A 20,366-nucleotide genomic window follows, 5' to 3' on the forward strand; every position below is an offset into this window, starting at 1 on the left:
CAGGCCCGGCAGTACGTGGGAGGACCTAATTTTGCTTACCGAGAGAGGGCGCCGGCGGCTCCTCGTTGCTCAAGTCTCATTTCCCGTAAAGCCTCCGAGTAACCAATCAACTGGCTGTCTGGATACCGCTTTCAAAGTCGGCGGGCCATTCCGCCAATCGTAAGGCAGATACCGCCCTCAGCCTGAGGATTGATGGAAAGTTTCACCAATCATTTCATAGATCTCTGCGATCTCCGCCTCCCTCGCACGGGATTGACGATCCGAAAGGCCAATAGGGGACGCTCAGTCGGCGGGTGGATGAACGCGGCCCTCTGTAATGGCGGAGCGTGGCGGGGACGGGGGGGACGGTGAGCGATTCAACCCGGGGGAGCTCAGGTAAGGGGCGCTGCCCTCCCCTACGTTTCAGCACAGTGGGGCCCTAGGGTGTAGGCCTGCCGCGCGGAGATCCGCGGTGGGGGTTGGGTGGAGGAGCTGCGGCGGCTCGGGGCCAGGACCCCNAGCCTTCCTGCAGGCTCCGCACCGCCGAGGGCCGGGCTTTCCCCATCGACCCCTTCCACTCCGCACGTGACTCCCCGGGACCCCTCGCCACTTCTGGCTCAGCCTTCCCCGTGCCCTCCGCGGCCCTCGGGGGGCTCCGCGTCTTGTCCTGTCCCTCCTTCGCCTCATCGCTTGCTTTTCTGAACTTCCTGTGTGTTTCCTTCCTTTCTCTCTCATCCTTTCATTCCTCGTGCCGCATTTGCGAGTAACAGCAGTAGCAACAGCCGTTTGGTACGTGTTCCTGTGTGCGTTTCGGGTAGTTGGCTATTGTCAGTTCGCAGGCCACAGACCCAGAGCCCTCTTCAGTTAAGTTACTGGCCCATCTTACAGGTGAGAAACTGGACCTCGTAGAGGTCGAGCAAGTAGGACAAGGTCTCATTGATGGAATTGTGGCTCCAGGAAGTGGCTTGAACCCAGGCAGTCGGGCTCCAGAGCCCGCAATCTGGATCGCGATTCCATCCGCCTGCTTACGCCATTGCCCTAAGTGCAGTGACCTTTCATTCTTGGTGTCTCAGTGCCTATGGAATTTGTAATTCAGATCTGGTACAGTAAAAGTGTCTTGATAAAGTAAAATTCTTGAGTGATTTTTGAGAAAAAGAGGTACTGAGCTTTATGTATGTTTGGTACATTTTTTTTTTTTCCTGAATAGGGAGAAATGTCATTTCAGATGTTCAGCTCTCATTCTGAATTGTGCCATTGTCAGCAGTTTGAAAAAGAGCAGTGTAGGTTATGAGGACTCTTTAGTATTGTCTGGAGCTCAAGATGAAATTGTATAAAGAAATGGGTATTGTTACTCAAGTGTTCAGGGAAAAAAAATCGTCTTCTCAATTCTGAATTGTCACACACAGAAATCCTTATCTGACAGGCATAAAATCTTGTTTTCTTTCAGGGGTGAATTTCATATCCTTTAAACCCTGTATGTACACTTTAGTAATGAGTGATCAAAGTGCATTGTCAGGGTGGTTCCGTGTTAGTGATGGAAAGTTTATTATTGGTTGTGATCTCAAGGGAATACTTACCTAGTCATTGGGAATATTACTTTGCATTTTGGAACTTTACAATGAGTAGTAGCCTTTTAGACTTTATTAATAGGAGTCTAGACATTGTTGTAAAACCGATTTGAGTAGGGTTTTAAATTAGATGTTCTCTTGCAAATACTTTATATCTTAGGCTCTTGGGATGGAAATTGCTTCCAGGGCATGTTGTAAAAACTATTTTATTTAAATAACATGACTTATATTAGCATTCCTCATGGCTTAAGAGAAATGACCTGTTTATGTGGCTTCTCTGATGGTAGAAACTGAGGCTTATTTTTTGTATTTGTATTCTTAATGTGTATCATGTTGTGTCTGACAAGTGGGGTATTTGATGAATATACAGTAAATCAATGAATATAGGAGATCGGAGGTGGTTTACTTCTTGGACCTATGTAGTGTGTGCTTTGTGACAGTTACTGACCTAGGGACCTGCCGGCGGGAGAGCCTTGAACACCAGACCCAAAACCTTTGTCCTCACGCGGCTTCCATGCTAATTGGGATTGATCTAAATTCTAGATTGAACTAACCTCACATCAGATGAGATGAGCCTCCCAAGTGTGAAGAAACTTATTCAAGGTCACTGAGTAATTGGTAGGGTCTAGGTCTCACAGTCTTACCACATACTTTGACTGCTGTAAATCAGCATTTTTTGTCCCCCCAATTAAAGTATTTGCAGCATTGTCTTCATCACTGGGGAGATTGTATGTCTAGATAGAATACTTCTAGGAAGATACATTTGTTCTTGTGTAAAAAATAATACTAATGGTCTTCTATTCATGTAAGTAGCCTTCTGTTTTCCAAAAAGGCTAAGAGTGGTAGGGATGCAAATAACCTGCAATAGACAAAATTTATTCAGAGATCCAAATGCCATCCATCCCTTACTGGTTGAAGACCATTAAGAAAACTTTGATAGAGTCGTATTTGTATAGATCTCTTATCCAAGGTCTTTGTTTACCTGTTAATACTTTATGTCTGATGACAAGGTAGTTGGCAGTCTCAGTTTCCTCAACTGTAAAATGGGAGTAAGAATACACTGGTGCTACCACTGGCCAGCTGCCTTAAACAAGTTATTTTTCTGTGGTATAGTTTCCTTTGTAAAATTGGTGCCAAACTTACCTTACTGGTAAGCTTGTGAGGATTAAAAGAGTTAGTACAGACTCCGCCCATGTAACTGTGCCTGGTATATAGGAAGAACCCAGTTTATACTACCATTAAAAGAATAATGCTTGAACAGTTATACTGGGCACTGGGATGCAGCAGTATGCCAGGAGGCTATTATGTACTAGTGGGTGGAGATAATACAGAAGTAAACAAGTGAAAGAGTTCTTCATAGCATTTATCATAATTGAAAACCCAAATTGGGTAACGAGCCAGAGAGGGACTGGGTTTGAGGTGGGGAAAAGACTTTGAGGTAACATCTGAAGTGAGGTTGAATGACAAGGAGCCAGTTTTGTAAACATCTGGGGGAAAGCATGCCAGGCAGAGGGAACAAGTGCACAGGCTTCAAGGTAATGAACTTCTAAAGTATTTGATCAAAAAATAGAGATGTCAGTAGGGGTCAGATTATATAGATTCTTAGAATAGTAATTATAGTAATATAGCTAACTCTGTAGTATAGCTAGCTTTCTAACAATACCATTTAACACTTACTACTATTATTACACTAGTGTTATGGCCACAGTAATAATAGCTCATGTTAGGTGCTGTTCCAAGTACTTTGTTGGCTCATTTATTCCAACTTGAAATTTCTGGTAAGGATGTTGGGATGAAACAGTGTGTACAAATAGCTCAGCATCTGTGCTCTGTGTATCTGATGTCAGAAGGTGGCAACATTAGGTTCTTGATGGAGGAAAGTCTATGAATTTTGTCACCATTTTTAGTGGCAGACTTTTTTTTTCCCCTTCATAGTTTATTGTCAAGTTAGTTTCCATATAACACCCAGTGCTCATCCCAACAAGTGCCCTCCTCCATGCCCATCACCCCTCTTCCTCTCTCCCCCACCCCTGTCAGCCCTCAGTCTGTTCTCAGCAAGAGTCCCTCCCTCTTGCCAACTGTTTTTCCCCTTCTCCTCCACCATGGTCGCCAACTGTTTTTCCCCTTCTCCTCCACCATGGTCCTCCATTAAGTTTCTCCTAATCCACCTCTACATGAAAACATGGTATCTGTCCTTCTCAGTGTCAGACTTCTGAAAGCTAAGCTGTCTCATCAAATTGACAGTAGAGTACTGTGCTTGGTTTTTGCCAGGAGGAATGAAAGTAATGATAGTTTACTGTGTAGCATATACTATCCTAAATGTTTCACAGGGATTATCTCGTTGAATAGAGAGAGAGGAGATACATCTTATTTCTCTACATCTGCTAATTTACATCTGAGTATACTCAGGCTCAGAAATTATGTAACTAGCCTAACAACAAAAGGCAGAGTCCTGATTTGACTTTTTTTGTGATTCGAAAGCCTAACAACTTCACTTCAGCCTGTAACTAGGAAGTGAAAATCTAAAGAAAGAATTACTGTAAATTTTTCAAAAAGGGAGAGAGGCGGATTGAAAGGTTATCAGAAGATCAAGGTACATTATTAACTTCAGACCGAGACAGAGTATCTTTGTTTGGTGGTTAACTTTTTTTCTGCCCAAAGGTTAAGACTTTTCCTTTAGTTGCTATCTTTAGGGTGTAGGTATATTTTGAAGAAGACTGATTATTTTGATACAATCCTTACTTCTTTTCCTTTAGTTGCTGTCTTTAGGGAGTGCCTATAATTTGAAGAAGACTGATTATTTTGATACAAGTACCCTTACTACTTTGTCCTCACCATTTTTACCTCATACTTCGTAATATTGATGCAGGATAATTGGCAAATTTGGTTGAATAGTCTTGGAATAGTAGCTTTTGGATGTGTTTACAATCCCAGAGTTCTTATGGAAGGCAAATTGGTTCTTAGTTTTTTTTGTGATGGAATTGAACTACAGTGTGGAAAATTTAGAGAAAGTTCAAAGGATAATCTTAAGCAGAGGGTTGAATAATGTAGGAAAGTTGGAAAAGCCTGGTGAGGAGAGAGTATGAAAATGATTATTTTCAGATATGTATAAGGAATGTGACATTAATCTTAAGAGCACAAAAATGTAAATTTCACATGTAGGGAGAGTTATAGTAGCTATTGAAAAGACTAAGGTAAATTATATTAAAAAATTTTTTTATAATATTCTATATACCCTACTTGTAAGGTAACTTAGATACAATATTGCCTAAATATTGGCTGATTGAACGAATATTGAGACCTGCTATGTGCTGGGAATATACAGGAGAGCAAGACAGAATTCCTTCTCTAGAGGGGCTTACATAGCGTGGTATAGTGTGAAAGAGTCATTTGCCTGTGTTCAAATCCTGGTTTTAGTCATGAACCAGCTGTGAGGTCTTGAGCAAGTGATAGTTAACTTTTGTGTGCCTTAATGTCTTCATCTTTAAAATGAGGTTGATAATACAGTTGACCCTTGAACAGTATGGAGGTTAGGGATTGTCCNACTTAACTATTTAAAAAAATGTTTTTTAAAACATTTATTCGTTTTTGAGAGACAGAGAGAGATAAGAGTGTGAGTAGAGGAGGGTCAGAGAGAGGGGGAGACAGAGAATCTGAAGCATGCTCCAGGCTCTGAGTTGTCAGCGCGGAGCCCGACGCAGGGCTAGAACCCATGGACTGTGAGATCATGACTTGAGCTGAAGTCAGACACTTAATGGATTGAGCTACCCATGTGCCCCCCCCCCTTTTTTTTTAATTTTTAAGACTTAACTATTAATAGCTTACTCTTGTCTGGGAAGCCTTACTCATAACATGAGCAGTTGATGACCACATATTTTATATGTTAAACGTATTATGTACTGTATTCTTACAATATAATACTCTAGAGAAAAGGAAATGTTAAGTGAATCATAAGGAGGAGAACATAATTTAGCACTGTACTGAATTTATTGAAAAAAATTCACCTGTAAGTGGATGACCCATGCAGTTCAGTCCTTTTTTGTTCAAGGCTCACCAGGAGCATCCACCTCATAGGGTCATTATGATGGTTAAATGACTTCAAAAGAGCTTAGAGCACTGCCTGACACAATGTAAGCAGAGTTAATATTTTTATTTAGAAAAGCACTTGTGAGAGGAGACAGGTAATACCATTTATGTGATAACTACCTATCTGTTTAAGTGCTGTAGAAAAAACAGAGCAGGGTGATGACCTAGAGGTTGAAGATGGGATGGGGTGCAGTGTAGTGAGAGGCTTGTCCTTTTAGTTAAAGGATACACGTGATCTCATTAGCTGCTACCCACCACTCCCTATAAAAAACTTTGTACTTGGAAATAATTTCCAAAAATTGCAAAAATGAAGTAATACACTTAGTGTTAATATTTTACCTCTCTCCTTTATCATTTGCACGCATGCATGTTCTCTTTTACTCTGAACCATTTGAGGGTAAGATCCATATACCATGGTCCTTTACTCGTAAATAGTCATGTGTCTGTTTTCTAAGACTGGCCATACTTTCCTCCCTAACTACAACACAGTTATCAGCTTCATAAATTTACACAGATACAGTGCTTATTCTCCGTATCCCAGCGTTGTCCGTTAACTCATTATGTCCTATATAGCATTTCTTTGTAGTACAGAATCTTGATATACATACTGTATATACATACTAGAGTTAGTATTGTGTTGTCATCTCTTTAGCTTCCTTTAAAATCTAAAACATTTCCACAGCCTTCCTTTGTCTTTTATGTATAACATTGACATTTGTGAAATATACAGCCTGCCTTCTCCCTTTTTAATGGAACGTTCCTCATTTTGTGTTTGTCTGATATTTCCTCCTTATTAATTGAGGTTATCCATTCTTGCTTGGAATAGGTGATAGTGTGTCCCTCTCAGTCCCATGGTGTTCATTTATCCTATTTATTTATTTATTTAGTGTGTGTGTGTGTGTGTGTGTGTGTGTGTGTGTGTTTGCGTGAGCCAGGAGGGGCAGGGGGAGAGGAAGAGAGAATCCCAAGCAGGCTCCACACCCAGCGAGGAGGCAGATATGGGACTTGATCTCACTACCTTGAGATCATTACCTAAGCCGAAATCCAGAGTCCAAAGCTCAGCTGACTGAGCCAGCCAGGTGCCCCCATTTATTCTTTTTAGAGGATAATAATTTTGATCACCTGGTCAGGGTGTTGTCCACTTTCCCTAATATGTAGCTGGTGTTTCTTCATCCTCCCCTGCAACTGTGGCTAGCATGTGGGGAGACATTTTAAGACCATCAGATATCATCCTCATCCAAATTTCCTTCTGGATTTGGTGATCACTGATCACTCTTACTGATGTGCTTTTTACCACGATGGTTGTAAAATGATGACTTACCAGCTCCACTTGCTCTTAAGGGCCTCTTATATTTGATTTTAATTACAGATGAATAGCCACATTTTTGCACTTTTGAGAAGGAAAAATTTATATGTTCCTTTCCCACACAGGATGGCTCAGCAGCAGGCCTTGAGGTTCCGAGGCCCAGCTCCCCCACCAAATGCAGTGATGCGAGGCCCACCACCTCTCATGCGACCTCCTCCACCTTTTGGTATGATGCGAGGCCCTCCACCACCACCTCGGCCCCCCTTTGGACGTCCTCCTTTTGATCCCAATATGCCGCCAATGCCTCCTCCAGGAGGGATTCCTCCACCAATGGGCCCTCCACACCTCCAGGTAAAGAATGTAGAAGTTGTCATGTCTTTGGGTCAGTGTTGATAATTGTGTATGAGTTTTGCTTAAAAACTGGTTCTTAGCTTCGTTGTATAGGAAAATGGGAGCTAAAGAGAACGTCCACATGTAAATGTGTTGCTCTGAAAGCAGCAGTAACATAATTAGTATGAAAATTACAAACGGGAATTTATTAGATGGTGAAAAAAACATAGAAAAACATACATATAAAACTAGGAATCAGGGTGTTCTTACCTGCCTTGTATCTTGAGAATTGTCTCTAGTAATCTGTCTTTATGGAAATGAAATTTGAAATCTTAGTATATAGAGTGGGGGAAATATATTTTTAATGATAAATGTTGCCAGTAAGTATACATATTTAAATATTATAAAGTATTTATATTTCTGAGCAATTCTCCCAGGAAAATGATGCCTAGGATAGGATTTAGATTTTCTCTCCCTGGGGGGAAAATTAGGGTTATCTTAGAATTTAAGAAATAGAATTATTGTGGGATTTCTTTAAATAAAAACTTTTTAACCTGAAGCATAATATTCCACTCTGGTTTATGTAGACTCAGTTGTTGTCTGAAATGATGTCATGAAGGTATTAAGTCTCGAACGTCTACTTTTGAGAATGTATTCTTTTTGTTTGTGTATATATCTTTGTTTTCTTAGTTTATCCAGCCCGCACACCCCTGAAACCAAATAAATATAGTGCTGTCATCTGCCCTCCATTAGCTTGGATAATCAAGAAGGAACTTACTAAAAATAGAAAAGGGTAATGATGTAGCATTTAAGTGATGTTAACTCAGTGTAGATAGGGTTATATTTATGGAAGAGACACAAAGTTTTAGTATTTTGCTCAATAATTGTATTGCCTTTCAAGTAATGGATACTTCTACCCTCTTTCCCCCCCAAACAAAATGTTAAATGCTTATACATTTCCTTGAAGATTAGAATAAGAAATAGCTTTTTGACCTACTGGCTCTGGTATAACTTGTTATAGGTGGATTTTTTTCTAATTTGTGCTTTCAAGAGTTAAATCTACTTGTAGAATATTATAAAATGTAATGGACTAGTGTAACCCTCTAATGGAAATAAATTCGAGGTTGTAATGTGATACTTTCTAATGTTGTGTTGCTTTTCTTGTTCTCGGTGGATCATTGTGTGGTTTTACTTTAAATCCAAATGATTTCCAGCTAATGGTGCATGAGACGTATTTGGGATGGGTACTTCATAGAACACAGGTCTATGTGCTGATGCTGGAAAGACATGAAACTGAATCCAGAAAAACCTGGAGTATGAGAAAGAAGACATTTTTAGGAAAAGGAAATGCATTTTCACATTATTAGTATGATGACCATTGCATTATACAGATTAAGATGCTTTGAATAATTGAATTTTAATGTTACTTATAGATTACAGAAGGAATCTTTTTATTCCTGTTCTGAATCTGTTTTTAAAATATCAGGCCACTTTTCTGCTAAGTTATCGCAGTTTCAGTTAAACTGTTTTGGCTCAAGGTCTTGTGTCAGCAGTCATTGAAGAAGAATTGATAATGAAGGAATTAATCACAGATAGGAGTGCATCAGAAATGGCTCCAGGCATTTTTAAAAAAATTTTAATGATATGTTTAAATTCTTATTTTCCAGTAAAAGTAAAATGGGTAACTCTGTTACTGTATCTTTTAAAGCTACTGATGTTTATGTTTGAGCTACATTGTTAGTATTGCTTGAAAAAAATAGAAAATGATGGATATTTTCCTAGCTTATAGTTATTTCTTATAGGAAAAGAAAATAAAGGGTTAGGTATAGCTGATTTTTCTTTTCTTAGAAACTTATTTATAAAATAATGTTTCTGTTATGGTTGGTTCCTGTGGTAGGTGAGCTGTGGAGGCACTGGTGTGCCTAGTGTTAAAATAGATCTGTAACTCAAGTTTTTCCTTTTGAAAATAATCCAGTGCCCAGTGTATGAAATATGCAGTTAAAGTATAAAGAATAAAGTAAGATTCACCCATAATGCTATTCACCCTGTTAGTATTTTCACGTATTTCCTTCCGGTCTGTTTAGTGGTCATTTTTGTTCAAGAGAAACTTGACTTATATAACCTAGATGAATGTATCTGAATGGACAGTAAAACTAGTTTGTCTTATAGTACTTGATGTTTTGGTAGAATGTCCTAATTTGAAGGTAAAATACATAAGTTCAAGTGACCATTATTGTTGTTAATTAACAGAGACCACCTTTTATGCCTCCACCTATGGGAACTATGCCTCCTCCTCCGGGTATGATGTTTCCACCAGGAATGCCTCCTGTGACTGCTCCTGGTACTCCAGCACTGCCTCCTACTGAGGAGATCTGGGTTGAAAATAAAACTCCAGATGGGAAGGTAAATGACAAAGTGGATTTAGATGGTGATCTTCTTGGTGACAAGAGAGTGAAAGTTAAGAGTTCTGGCAGATGCAGATCAACGACAGTAGCCTTGCCAGTTAAAATAAGCACTCAGATAAGCACCAGATAGGGTAGACCTCAAGAAAGGCTCACTGGACTGGACTTCTGCACAGACATCAGGTTGTCTGGCGTGCTTTTGTATGTTCATCTGTGATTCTGGAAGCCTGTATTTTAAATATGTGTCATGTCTTCCCAAAACAACTCTGAAGTTTAGTGTTTGCTAGAAAGTCTTCTGGAACTCAGCATATAGTAGTACTCATAGCTAAGACTAATGACAGTGAAGGGATCCAAAGCAAAACCAGCAAAGGAAAAAAGGTGCATGGGGCAAAGACTGGAGGAAACCAAGCACAAGCTTCCGGGAGTCCCATCAGTGGAATCACATAGGACATGTTTAATTCCTTCAGCATGGAATGGTGACAGCACGTGTGAAGTATTGTCTGTCAGGGAAGCTCCCCTGAGCCAAGGTAGTTGTGAGTTTTCAGGAATGATGGGAATCCCCTTAAAATTTAGGTTTCCAAATGCCAGTCAGAGGCCAACTTTGTAAGCAGGTCTTTCTGAGGAGAGCAGTCTAAGGCCTGCTGTTAACTTTCTGCACAAAATATAACCTCGATTTTCTTTTTTGTGTTAAAAATACAGTGCTCGTTATAGGAAATGAGGGGAAGGGGAGAGAAGGGAAGATTGCTTAGAGTTTCATAATATAACAATAGCCACTTTCTCTTCTCTACTTTTTTTTCTCTTTCCTAAGTTTTTTTTTTTTAAATACCTTTTAAAAGATGATATAGTTACATTAGTGTGTTTTAATGACAGTTGACAGATTCTGGGATATCAATGATTTTGCTTCCTCTGCAGGTTTATTATTATAATGCTCGGACACGTGAATCTGCATGGACCAAACCAGATGGAGTTAAGGTTATTCAGCAGTCAGAACTGACACCTATGCTTGCAGCCCAGGCTCAGGTCCAGGCGCAGGCCCAGGCACAGGCCCAGGCTCAGGCACAAGCACAAGCTCAGGCGCAGGCCCAGGCGCAGGCCCAGGCGCAGGCCCAGGCCCAGGCCCAGGCTCAGGCTCAGGCCCAGGCCCAGGCCCAGGCCCAGGCCCAGGCCCAGGCACAAGCACAGGCTCAGGCGCAGGCGCAGGTGCAGGCGCAAGTACAAGCACAAGCAGTAGGGGCTTCCACCCCTACCACCAGTAGCCCAGCACCTGCAGTGTCCACTTCAACATCTTCATCCACCCCATCCTCTACCACCTCTACCACAACAACTGCCTCTTCGGTTTCGCAGACAGTATCAAGTGAGTACCAGCCAGCATGTGTTTTTGTTTAGGGGTGAGAGAAATGGACAGGTAGGGACTGCATTGCAAAATGATCTAGTGTTTCAGGTATTATCTTTCATGTTATTTAAAATACGTTTTTGACATTAAGCCTTTTGGGTTAAAAAATAACAGAAATTTCCATCAGTAGAATTCACGTAGCTAAACTGGGAAGTGCAGAGGTAGCTGTTCATCTTGACCAGCAGTAATAACCCTGGGTGCTGTGGGGTTTGGAAAATGAGTATAAGGCTTGGTCCCTGTCTTATAGGGCTTCCAGTTTTTCTAACTGAGGCAAGAATAATGCATGTGAAACAATTAGAGAGTAGTATGCACAGCTATACAGTGGAAATAGAAGATGTAGGAATTCAAGAAAGGGAGAGACAAGTAAGTGGATGGACTGTGGGTATTGAGGTTGACCATGAAGCATATGTGGTAGGATTTGAGTGGATTGGAAAGTAAAGACCAGTCTTTCAGGTAAGGGGAACGTCATAAAAGAGGTCAGGAGATGAGAATAAATACAGTTTATTGGATTGTTAAGAAGTTCTTCTGAGGTGGGGAGGGGGCGTTATATTGGTTAACAGATTGAATAAGAGGGAGACTAGGTTACAGAGAGTTTTATGAACCAAGCAAATGGACCCAGGTTCCAGAGTCTAGTGTGAGTGTTCTGGAAGATTTTCATAGGATTCTTTTTTTGGGGTGGGGGTTAATATTGAATCAGAGGAAGTTACTAGGAACTTTTCTGTAATCTCATTTAGAGGTAGGTAGGTCTTAGAATGGGATACGGGCAGATGAATGAGGAGTGGAGATAGAAATAGAAAGGTAAGAGAATTTTCTGCTATAATGTCACAGAGGCCCCAAGGTTGGACCTTTTCTAAAAAGATGGGAGCGGATTAATAGCAGATTTAGGAACAGGGAGAGAAAATTCTTTAATTTGTTTAAAAGATTATCAATATGTATACTATTAGTTCCGGCAGGTTTCTCTTTATATATATGCTGCTATTTAATTTGTAGGCTGAGATTGAGCCCCAGAATATTTAAATAATGATTTTATTGATATGATTATTTGACATAATACTGGTTTGAAGATGCCTAGTTATCTCTATAGGTGATTAGAAGTTGGATTATTTATTACCTGGATAATAGATGAGAATAAGAAAAGTACCCTAGCTTTCAGGGACTTGGAAATTATTAGTGTTTTTTATCCTGAAAGAAATACATAAGTGAGAGAAATTTAATCACAGTAGATTCAAATTTTACTGCATTTGATTGATACAAAAAGTAACTGAAGAGATAAGGTACACCTAATATGGAGACAATTTTTAATGGCTGTACTTGATATTTTTTGGACACCTTGGGGGGAAATGCACTTAATAGGGAGATATAAGTGATGCTTTATAAGTCTTTTCTTTCTCAGCTAGGGTGAATTCTGATAGGGAAGTATAACAGTGACAGTAGCTGCTGGCTGAGGGACTTTGCCTTTTTACAGGTGAATGCTTCTAAAAACCTGTGTGGTAAGGCAGGAAACTGCCAGTTTTTATGGGGTACCTGTGGTGATAATGGCAGAAGGTGATTAATAAAACATCGCACTTCTTTTTGGAGGCTCTGTGTTGCTTATGCTTTGTTCCCTTCCTTCTTAGGAAGGAGAAATAGTAGTACTTTGTTTTAAGGAAGATTGGAAGTGAAACAATTTAACTGTCCCTAATGTATTCCATTTTTATATTGGAGTGGTCGGTCCATAGGCCCTTAGCTGTCTTGCTGCTATGAGCTGTTGTATTCAGAACTCCTTTTTTGTCCTTTTTTGCACTACACTTCAGTGATTGGGAGGCTTCTATTCTAAGAACAGAATAGCAAAAGGATGTTCTTTTTACTGCCTTTAAATATTAATTTTGATGGTCTGATTATTCCTGATGTCTGTTTTTATTTCACTTGGTTCAGTATCCTGAAGTGTTGTTCTACTACAATCTTAGTATTTCTCTATCTTTTGCAGTCACTTGTCTTTTTTATTAAGACCTGAGGCTGAATAAGTAGTAGATTTTGAGGCCTAGTGTTTTACTAGTTATTTTAGCGAAAGGAGTTGGTAGGAATTTTTCTGAGCAGCAAGTCCTAGCTACTACCATTGTCCTGGTTTCCCATTGAATTCTTTAATTGCCTTTATCTCTTTCCTCTCATGACTCATGGCCACTAATCAAATTTAGAAAATCCTGTGTCAGGAGGAATGGGTTGAGTGAATAACTTTTTGCCATCTCCACTGGTGTTCTTTTCCACTTGAAGTTTGATGCTTTTGTAATTCTATTCTTTTCCTGACTACAGTGCTTTTTTAAAAAATCTTATCTCTAGTAAGATTTACCTCTAGTAACTGTATCTAAATAGTATTACCATAACATTAAAAAAATGTAATTATATGAATTGCAGTATAGACCTGTGGGTAAATGGAAATAAAAATTAAGAAATTTATATTTTAACCCCAGTTGAGCATAAACTCATTTTATCCTGTGCAAGTTTGTGAAAAATGCTGCTGAAATCCTCTTCTCAGGGAAGTTGGGAAGAATAACTAGATATATTTTCAGCCATTACAGTAGATTACAAATGCTAAGTGGTATATTTATGGGACTGGGCAAATGTTGCATGTAATTTGTATTTTTCACACTGTTATAAAATTATATTAATATGATACTGTACCCTAAGGCTAGGTCTATGCTAGACCAACAATTCATTCCTGGGCCCCTGAAGATACTTGTTTGGCCCTGCTGTCTATTTAGCCAAGGTGAGTCCCTCATTAACAAGTATGAAATTGCTCACATCTTCCCAGCCTAAGTGAGTTTTTCATTATTAGGAGCTGAAAAAAGATACAAATTTTGTCAGTTGGAGTATTGGGTGGCTTGTATTAAACAGTGTGCTTTCCTTTAGGATAAAATTGGCATAAATATTGGGAATGCACTGTTTTATTTCATTTAATCTGGTACATTCATTCCTAGTCCAGTACAGGTAGTTGGAAATTTTTCTTTACATCAAAAACAAACAAACAAACAAAACCTATGAAATATTTGTTACCAATGAATTACCAAAATGAGCTTTGTGTTAGAACTAAATGGGTTATAAACAAATAACCAAACTGTTTTATAATACTTGAGTACTGACACTTTTAAAGTATAAAATACAAATTTTATTTATTTTTTGGTCACAATTTGACTTTAAATGTAACTAGAGATGAAATGTTTTATTTTTGATACTTGAAAATAATGTATTAGAATCAAATTACCCCAATTTCACATTCTCCTGGTCTCTCACACTGGAAATCTGAGTTACTATTTTTTTTTCTTTTCTTTTTGTTTCTTTTCTCTCTCTCTCTTTTTTTTTTTGTTTTTTACTTTTTTATTTGAGAGAAATAATTTCTGTAGAGAAACCCAACTTGTTATTTACTTCATTTGTTCATACTCATTCAGTTATTAGTTACTGCATATCTTTTTCTCTCTGTTCTTTTTTGCTTGGACAATTCCAGATAGGTTGAAATTGATTTTCCCACCTCTGTTCTTCCTTTCCTTCCTATTCATCTGCCAGGTTGATTCATCAAATGAACACTGATTCCGTACAGAAATCTTCATTTTGCCTCCCCTCCACCTCACTGACATTCATGAAGTCGCACACATAACACAGGAATGCATTCTTATAAAAAGTTTAAACTCTAATGAAGGATATGTAGCAAAACGTGAAAGCCATACACAGATGTAATGAGTACATACATGTTGGTGTGCATTCTTCTAAGTCTTTTCTCTAGGTCATTTCTCTACATTTACATACGTTCTTCCCTTTCCCTACCCAGAAAAGTGCAAACTCCTTAGCCTTCTGTCAAAGTAGTCGTCTTTATGCCTCTGGTCTGCCTTTCCAGCCATAACTCACTGGTTCTTTTGGTATGCCTGGTGCTTTACTAGTCGACTGCTTGCCTTGTATTTTCTAAACATTTCCCTGTTGCTACCTCCATTTTGCTTTTACTCACTTTTCCTATCACTTGCTTATTTTCTCCTTTCACTCTGTCATTGTCCTTGTTGAAATTTTAATCTTTCAAGGCCTGTCATCACGTATATAGTTTTTTCTCTACCCTCTCACAGTTAGAAATGGTCTTTGCGTCTTGATTTATACTCCTGTACATTTATCGCATTTCACTTTATATTTCAGTTAATTTTTATATTTCATTTAATTATCTTCAAGCTTCTTGAAGACAGACTTTGTTACAAATTTCTCGCGGTGCATGGAATGGGCTCTTAAATACTTACTGAATGAGTGAATGATGAATGAATATAGTGAAATGGTTTATGAAGGAATGATACATATTTTTGTTTTATCTTTCATCAGCACCCACAACACAAGATCAGACCCCAAGTTCTGCTGTTTCAGTTGCCACGCCTACAGTTAGTGTTTCAACTCCTGCTCCTACAGCCACACCCGTGCAAACTGTTCCCCAGCCGCATCCCCAGACGTTACCTCCTGCTGTTCCTCACTCAGTACCTCAGCCAGCAGCAGCAATACCTGCTTTTCCACCAGTCATGGTACCTCCGTTTCGTGTTCCCCTTCCTGGCATGCCAATTCCGCTTCCAGGTAAATCAGTAGATGAGAATAGTCCTTTCTAGCTATGTTTTCATATTGTCAGTTAGTTTGTTCTCATGTGTCTGTTGCATTTGAAATTTGCCTTGAATCTCACCTGTTTGAAATGTTTTTAAAAGATTCATGGCTAACTGCAATATTTTCTCTTCAGTTTTGGTAAATGTCCTTTTTTTGTTGTTGTTTACATGTCTTAAAATTAGAGCCACCTTTGAAGCTACACTCATTTTTGGATAATGGCCTAAGTGAATTAAACATTATTATCTTTTCCTGTAACTATGTTCAAATGCAATTTCTTAAAGGATTGAGTCTGTAAAGTTGAGAAATTACAAGTCATTAATAGCTGCTAACTAAATGAGTGATTTTCTATATTGTGCCCTGTTATAAGCACTTTACATGTAATAACTCATTTTAATTTTTGCAATTATCCTGTGAGGTAGGTACATAGACAGGCCAAATTACTTGCCCATGAACACATAGCTAATGAGTAATGGTGTTGGGATTTGAGCTGGGTGCTCCGATCCAAATACCATGCTCTTAATAACTGTGTTATAGTGGGAAAAAAATGTGAGTCACTTAACTATAAGAAATTGATCTAGAGCAAAGCCAGAACTTACCCTTGTAACAATTGTGAAGTATAACCTGTACCATTTAAACATTTAAGAAATGCTAGTGAGATTGTGGAGTAGAATTTTCCCTTTGGGGATTCAACAGCGATAGTGTTGGGCATCCTAAATTGAGTGCATTTGTTGTTGACACACATTTGTCCCTTAATCCATGGTCTGTTCTCCTAGGTTTACAACTGGAAGCTTTTATAACTTAGAGACTGCAGGTTCAGTTTTTGCTTTGAAATTTGTGGCAAAGATGAATAGAATGTAGGCCTCTTTTCTCCTATTTTCACATTCCTCCCACTATCTATTATTGCCACTTTATATTGTATTAGTTTTTATGTAAGAAGAGGGTTGTACTGCATCCATTTCTTAGATTTGCACATATTTTAATTATCACTGCTTTTCTAATTGTCCTTTTCCTTGTGCCTGCTTGGGAAAGAAGCAGTCACTTAGATATTACACCTTAGCAAGAAAGAAAAACCAAAAATTTGAGAATTAGTGGGGTTTTTTGGGGTTTTTTTTGCACATTGTTGATGTAGTGTCAGATATGCCCAATAAGTGATGTTGAAAAAACTCACGTCACTTGAAAGAAAGTAAGAGGAAAACCAAAAATGTTTCATCATACTAGGGATTGCCGTTTTTCTAAATTAAGTTTAAGACAAGCTTCTGGATACTCTTTGGATATACTTTTTCTAGAAAACTTAAGTGATAAATGGAGAATCACTTGACATTGGTCATAGCCTCTCACAGGCTTGGTCAGGGACAGTATTCAGACCAGATACTGGATTCTGAATGATCTGAAGGAGCTCGGGGTTGCTAATTCTGTAGAGAGGGGATTGAGAGATAGCACAGTAATACCGAAGTAATTGAGAGGCTTTCAAAAAGGACTTTGTTTTGCTTTGGAGTTTCTCAACAGGACCAGTGGGTGAAAGGTGCAGAGTAGCAGAATTCATTTCTATAGAATGTTGACTTTTGTTATAACATCTCTTCACTTATATCCCTATTTTGATGTCATGGTCTTCTCTGACCCTCACGACTCCATCTTTAAATTTTAGAATGCATGGTGGTGACCATTTGAGCAGATGAGATGGTGCATATGAAGTTTGGCAGTAAAAGGCCTTTAGTAAATGGCAGCCACTAATGTCATTTTGTAGGTCATATGGGAGAGAGCTTGAGTTAGATAATGTGTAAAGTTTTGTCCAGGTTGCCAAGATTCTTTAAAGAGAGACTGAATGTCTTCTAGGAAGTAATCATAATACTTGTTTATATAGTAAGGCATCTTAGATACTAATGTTCGTTTTCTTATTCTCCTCCCCCCCTTTTTTTAAGGTTTTATTTTTAAGTAATCTCTACACCCAGTGTAGGGCTTAACTCACACCCCAAGATGAAGAGTTGTACACTGTACTCACTGAGCCAGCCAATTGCCTCTCATTCCCTTTTAATTCAGTTCTTGATGTTGCTTTAGTGAAAAAGAAAGAAAAAGAAGACTTGTTTTTTTCCTTCCCAAATCTTTCATATGTGATGGAATTGGTCTCTTTTTTTTTTCATTTTACCAATTTTTTTTCTCTATATTAATTTGGCAGTAAGGTAAACAGGAAGGATTTGGGTATAGTTTATCTTGGAACTTTAAGTTCTATCTGTAATAGCAATGTATGACTCTAATGAGAATGATTAAGGAAGGGATAGTCAAACAAGAGGAAGGAAAGGAATGGAAGAACTGTATGTCAAATACGGGAATAAGAGTTGGAATTGGGGATAGTAAATTGGGTTAGAATTCTAGCACATCTTCTAAGACTGTAAAATCTTATTTGGAATTTAAGAAACTTACTATTAGTGACATCAACTATTCAAAAATCCTAAATGGAATTTTTTCATTTCCTAGTAGAACATAGTTTGAGGATAAAGTTACAGGAAAATTGAACAGACGTTCCCTTGAAATAGAAGATTTAAACATTTAGATGTGTGGTAATTTTGTGACTCCTTTTTATGTAATCACCCTCAGAAAACCTTAAGTTTATCATATCTTTTTAGCATGAGAAGAAACATAATATGACCTTTCAGTATGGATTGTGTGTTGTTAGTCAAATACAGGAGTTCTGTGTTGGCCCACTTGGTGTTTAACAATGGCAGTTAGGCCTAAATATACGAATGCATTTGATTTTCTTCTGTTTAAGTTGAAGAGTTAAAATCACTTTTTGGGGGATGGTTTTGGAGAACATTTTTTGAGAATAAAGTTCATACGGTCTAAGAATTAAATTTCTAGTGCTTGCTTAATAGTTTCAGTGGTCCTGCAGATGGCAGTATTTATACTAATTTAAACTTAATATGTGGTGTAACTTCTTAACCAAATGAATTTTTCCATTGCTTTTTTTTAACGTTAGGGAAAACAAGATTATACATATAGCTTAACTCAGCATGCTTTTTATGACCCAGTGCTTTTGTTTTCATTTCAGAGTTAATAGAAAGCTTAGCTTTAATATTCTTTATTTAAAATAGTAATTAAGAAATTAAAGACATTTTCCGAAAATTGGCAGTATTTTTGTGTGTGTGTGCGTGAACTTAGGTACATTATCTACAAACCCAGGGGTTTAATTTCAGTTTTTACCTGAGTTTAGATAAAGTTCTTTTCCTGTACTTTAGTGGGGAAAATAGTATATTATTTAAAATTTTTAATGGTACCAAACTAGGTTTAGTTTTTTCAGCCAGAACAAATAGAAATTAAAATTCAATCCCTGAACCCCCCCTTTCCTCCTGCCTTCAGCCTTCAGCCTTTTCTTTAAAAAATTTTTAAATTCACACTTGATTTTGGATTTCTTCACTTAATCAGTCTTAGTTTTCCAGCATTTTCTTTCATTCCCTTTTTATCACTATTGTAATGCATCATGATGAGTCTTCATTCTTCTAAGAACTGTATGTAATTTCCATTCTTTAGTACAAGTGCTACTCCTTTAGTTGGCTTAAATAATAGAGGTTTCAGAAGCAATCAGCCCATGTAGTCATTAATGATACTAAAGGGGCTGTATTTAGCAGGTAGCCTGCTTCTACATTGTTTGAAGCCTGTGACATTCCACAGAGCAGCCACTAAACATGGATATTTTGTCATTAGTTGAATGCTACCCTTCTCCTCATCTCTGCCCATTTATTTAAGGCATTACGTGCAGTGGAATATCTGGATCCATTTCATACCTTACTCCATTCCTTCCTCTTGCATCCCTCTTTGTCCTTTCTTATTCTTTTTCTACTTCTGCGTGGTTATACTCCATGCCTCAGCTTCTGCATGTAGTGCCCACTTAGCAGCACAGAGCAAGTGTCTGGTCAGTGTCATGCTGCATCTGCCTTTCACTGGTATCTAAGCAACAGCAGCATGGGTTTGATGTCCTGTGGGAAAATGTCCCACATGAGAACTTGTTATATATAATGAAGGGGCTTCCTTTGTTGAATTTAAACTCTTGAGACTCCTTCAAATATTATCAGAGCTGGTTTGATAAAAAGGTAATCGATGCTATAATTTAGAATTAGTTATCCTTGGATTTGGCACTACTTCCCACAAAATGTCAAACATGAAGAAATTTTACTCCATTCTTGGTCTTTTTCATTGGAAATAGCATTCTAAATTGTAGTGGTAAATTATTTCCCTGAATCCCAGTGGTAGCCGACATACCATGGCAGCTTTCCAACGTATGCTTGCTTATCCATTTTACAGGTGTAGCAATGATGCAAATAGTCAGCTGCCCGTATGTAAAGACAGTCGCTACCACCAAGACCGGTAATTTTTAAAACCATCTTAGTTTGTTTTGTCTGTAAGTTGGCATGGTAGTGAATGTTGTTGTTTATCCTTTTATTTATTTATTTTTGCCCAAGTGAGTGGATTTTTTTATATTTTTCTTTTTAATGAGCAATATAAATGCAGTTGTCATATTTGGCCAACACTTAATTTTCCCAATTGCCTGTAGTATTAGCTTCTTTGGTTCACAAAAGCAAATAAGGTCAGATCACTTTATATCTTAATTTTTGTAATAAGTGTAAACAACTTCATTCTCATACTCATAACATTTAATTTTGTTTTTTTGATGTGTGTTTTTAAGTTAAATATAAAAAAATCATTTCCATGTGTAA

The 20,366-nt window shown here is 38.3% G+C and overlaps 1 protein-coding gene across 9 annotated transcripts in view; it reads left to right on the plus strand.

The window, feature by feature from the left end:
* The first annotated feature begins 305 nt into the window (after positions 1 to 305).
* The window catches only part of TCERG1 (transcription elongation regulator 1), a 60,170-nt gene continuing 40,109 nt past the window's right edge, over positions 306 to 20,366 (plus strand). For 3 of the 9 annotated variants that reach the window (XR_013337298.1, XM_077773021.1, XM_077773022.1), the window contains exons 1-6: positions 306 to 375; positions 7,065 to 7,290; positions 9,520 to 9,672; positions 10,584 to 11,025; positions 15,394 to 15,636; positions 19,954 to 20,016. Coding sequence is in view for 8 of the 9 variants with exons in the window: in XM_077773021.1 (XP_077629147.1) it covers positions 317 to 375; positions 7,065 to 7,290; positions 9,520 to 9,672; positions 10,584 to 11,025; positions 15,394 to 15,636; positions 19,954 to 20,016 (1,186 nt within the window). In the remaining variant the exon portion in view is untranslated. The remainder of the gene's footprint in view (positions 376 to 7,064; positions 7,291 to 9,519; positions 9,673 to 10,583; positions 11,026 to 15,393; positions 15,637 to 19,953; positions 20,017 to 20,366) is intronic. The other 6 variants (XM_077773025.1, XM_077773027.1, XM_077773023.1 and 3 more) reach the window with 3 other exon arrangements.

This window comes from Crocuta crocuta, unplaced genomic scaffold (genome assembly GCF_008692635.1).
Source record: "Crocuta crocuta isolate KB4526 unplaced genomic scaffold, BGI_CrCroc_1.0 scaffold107, whole genome shotgun sequence".
Classification (NCBI taxonomy): Eukaryota; Metazoa; Chordata; class Mammalia; order Carnivora; family Hyaenidae; genus Crocuta; species Crocuta crocuta.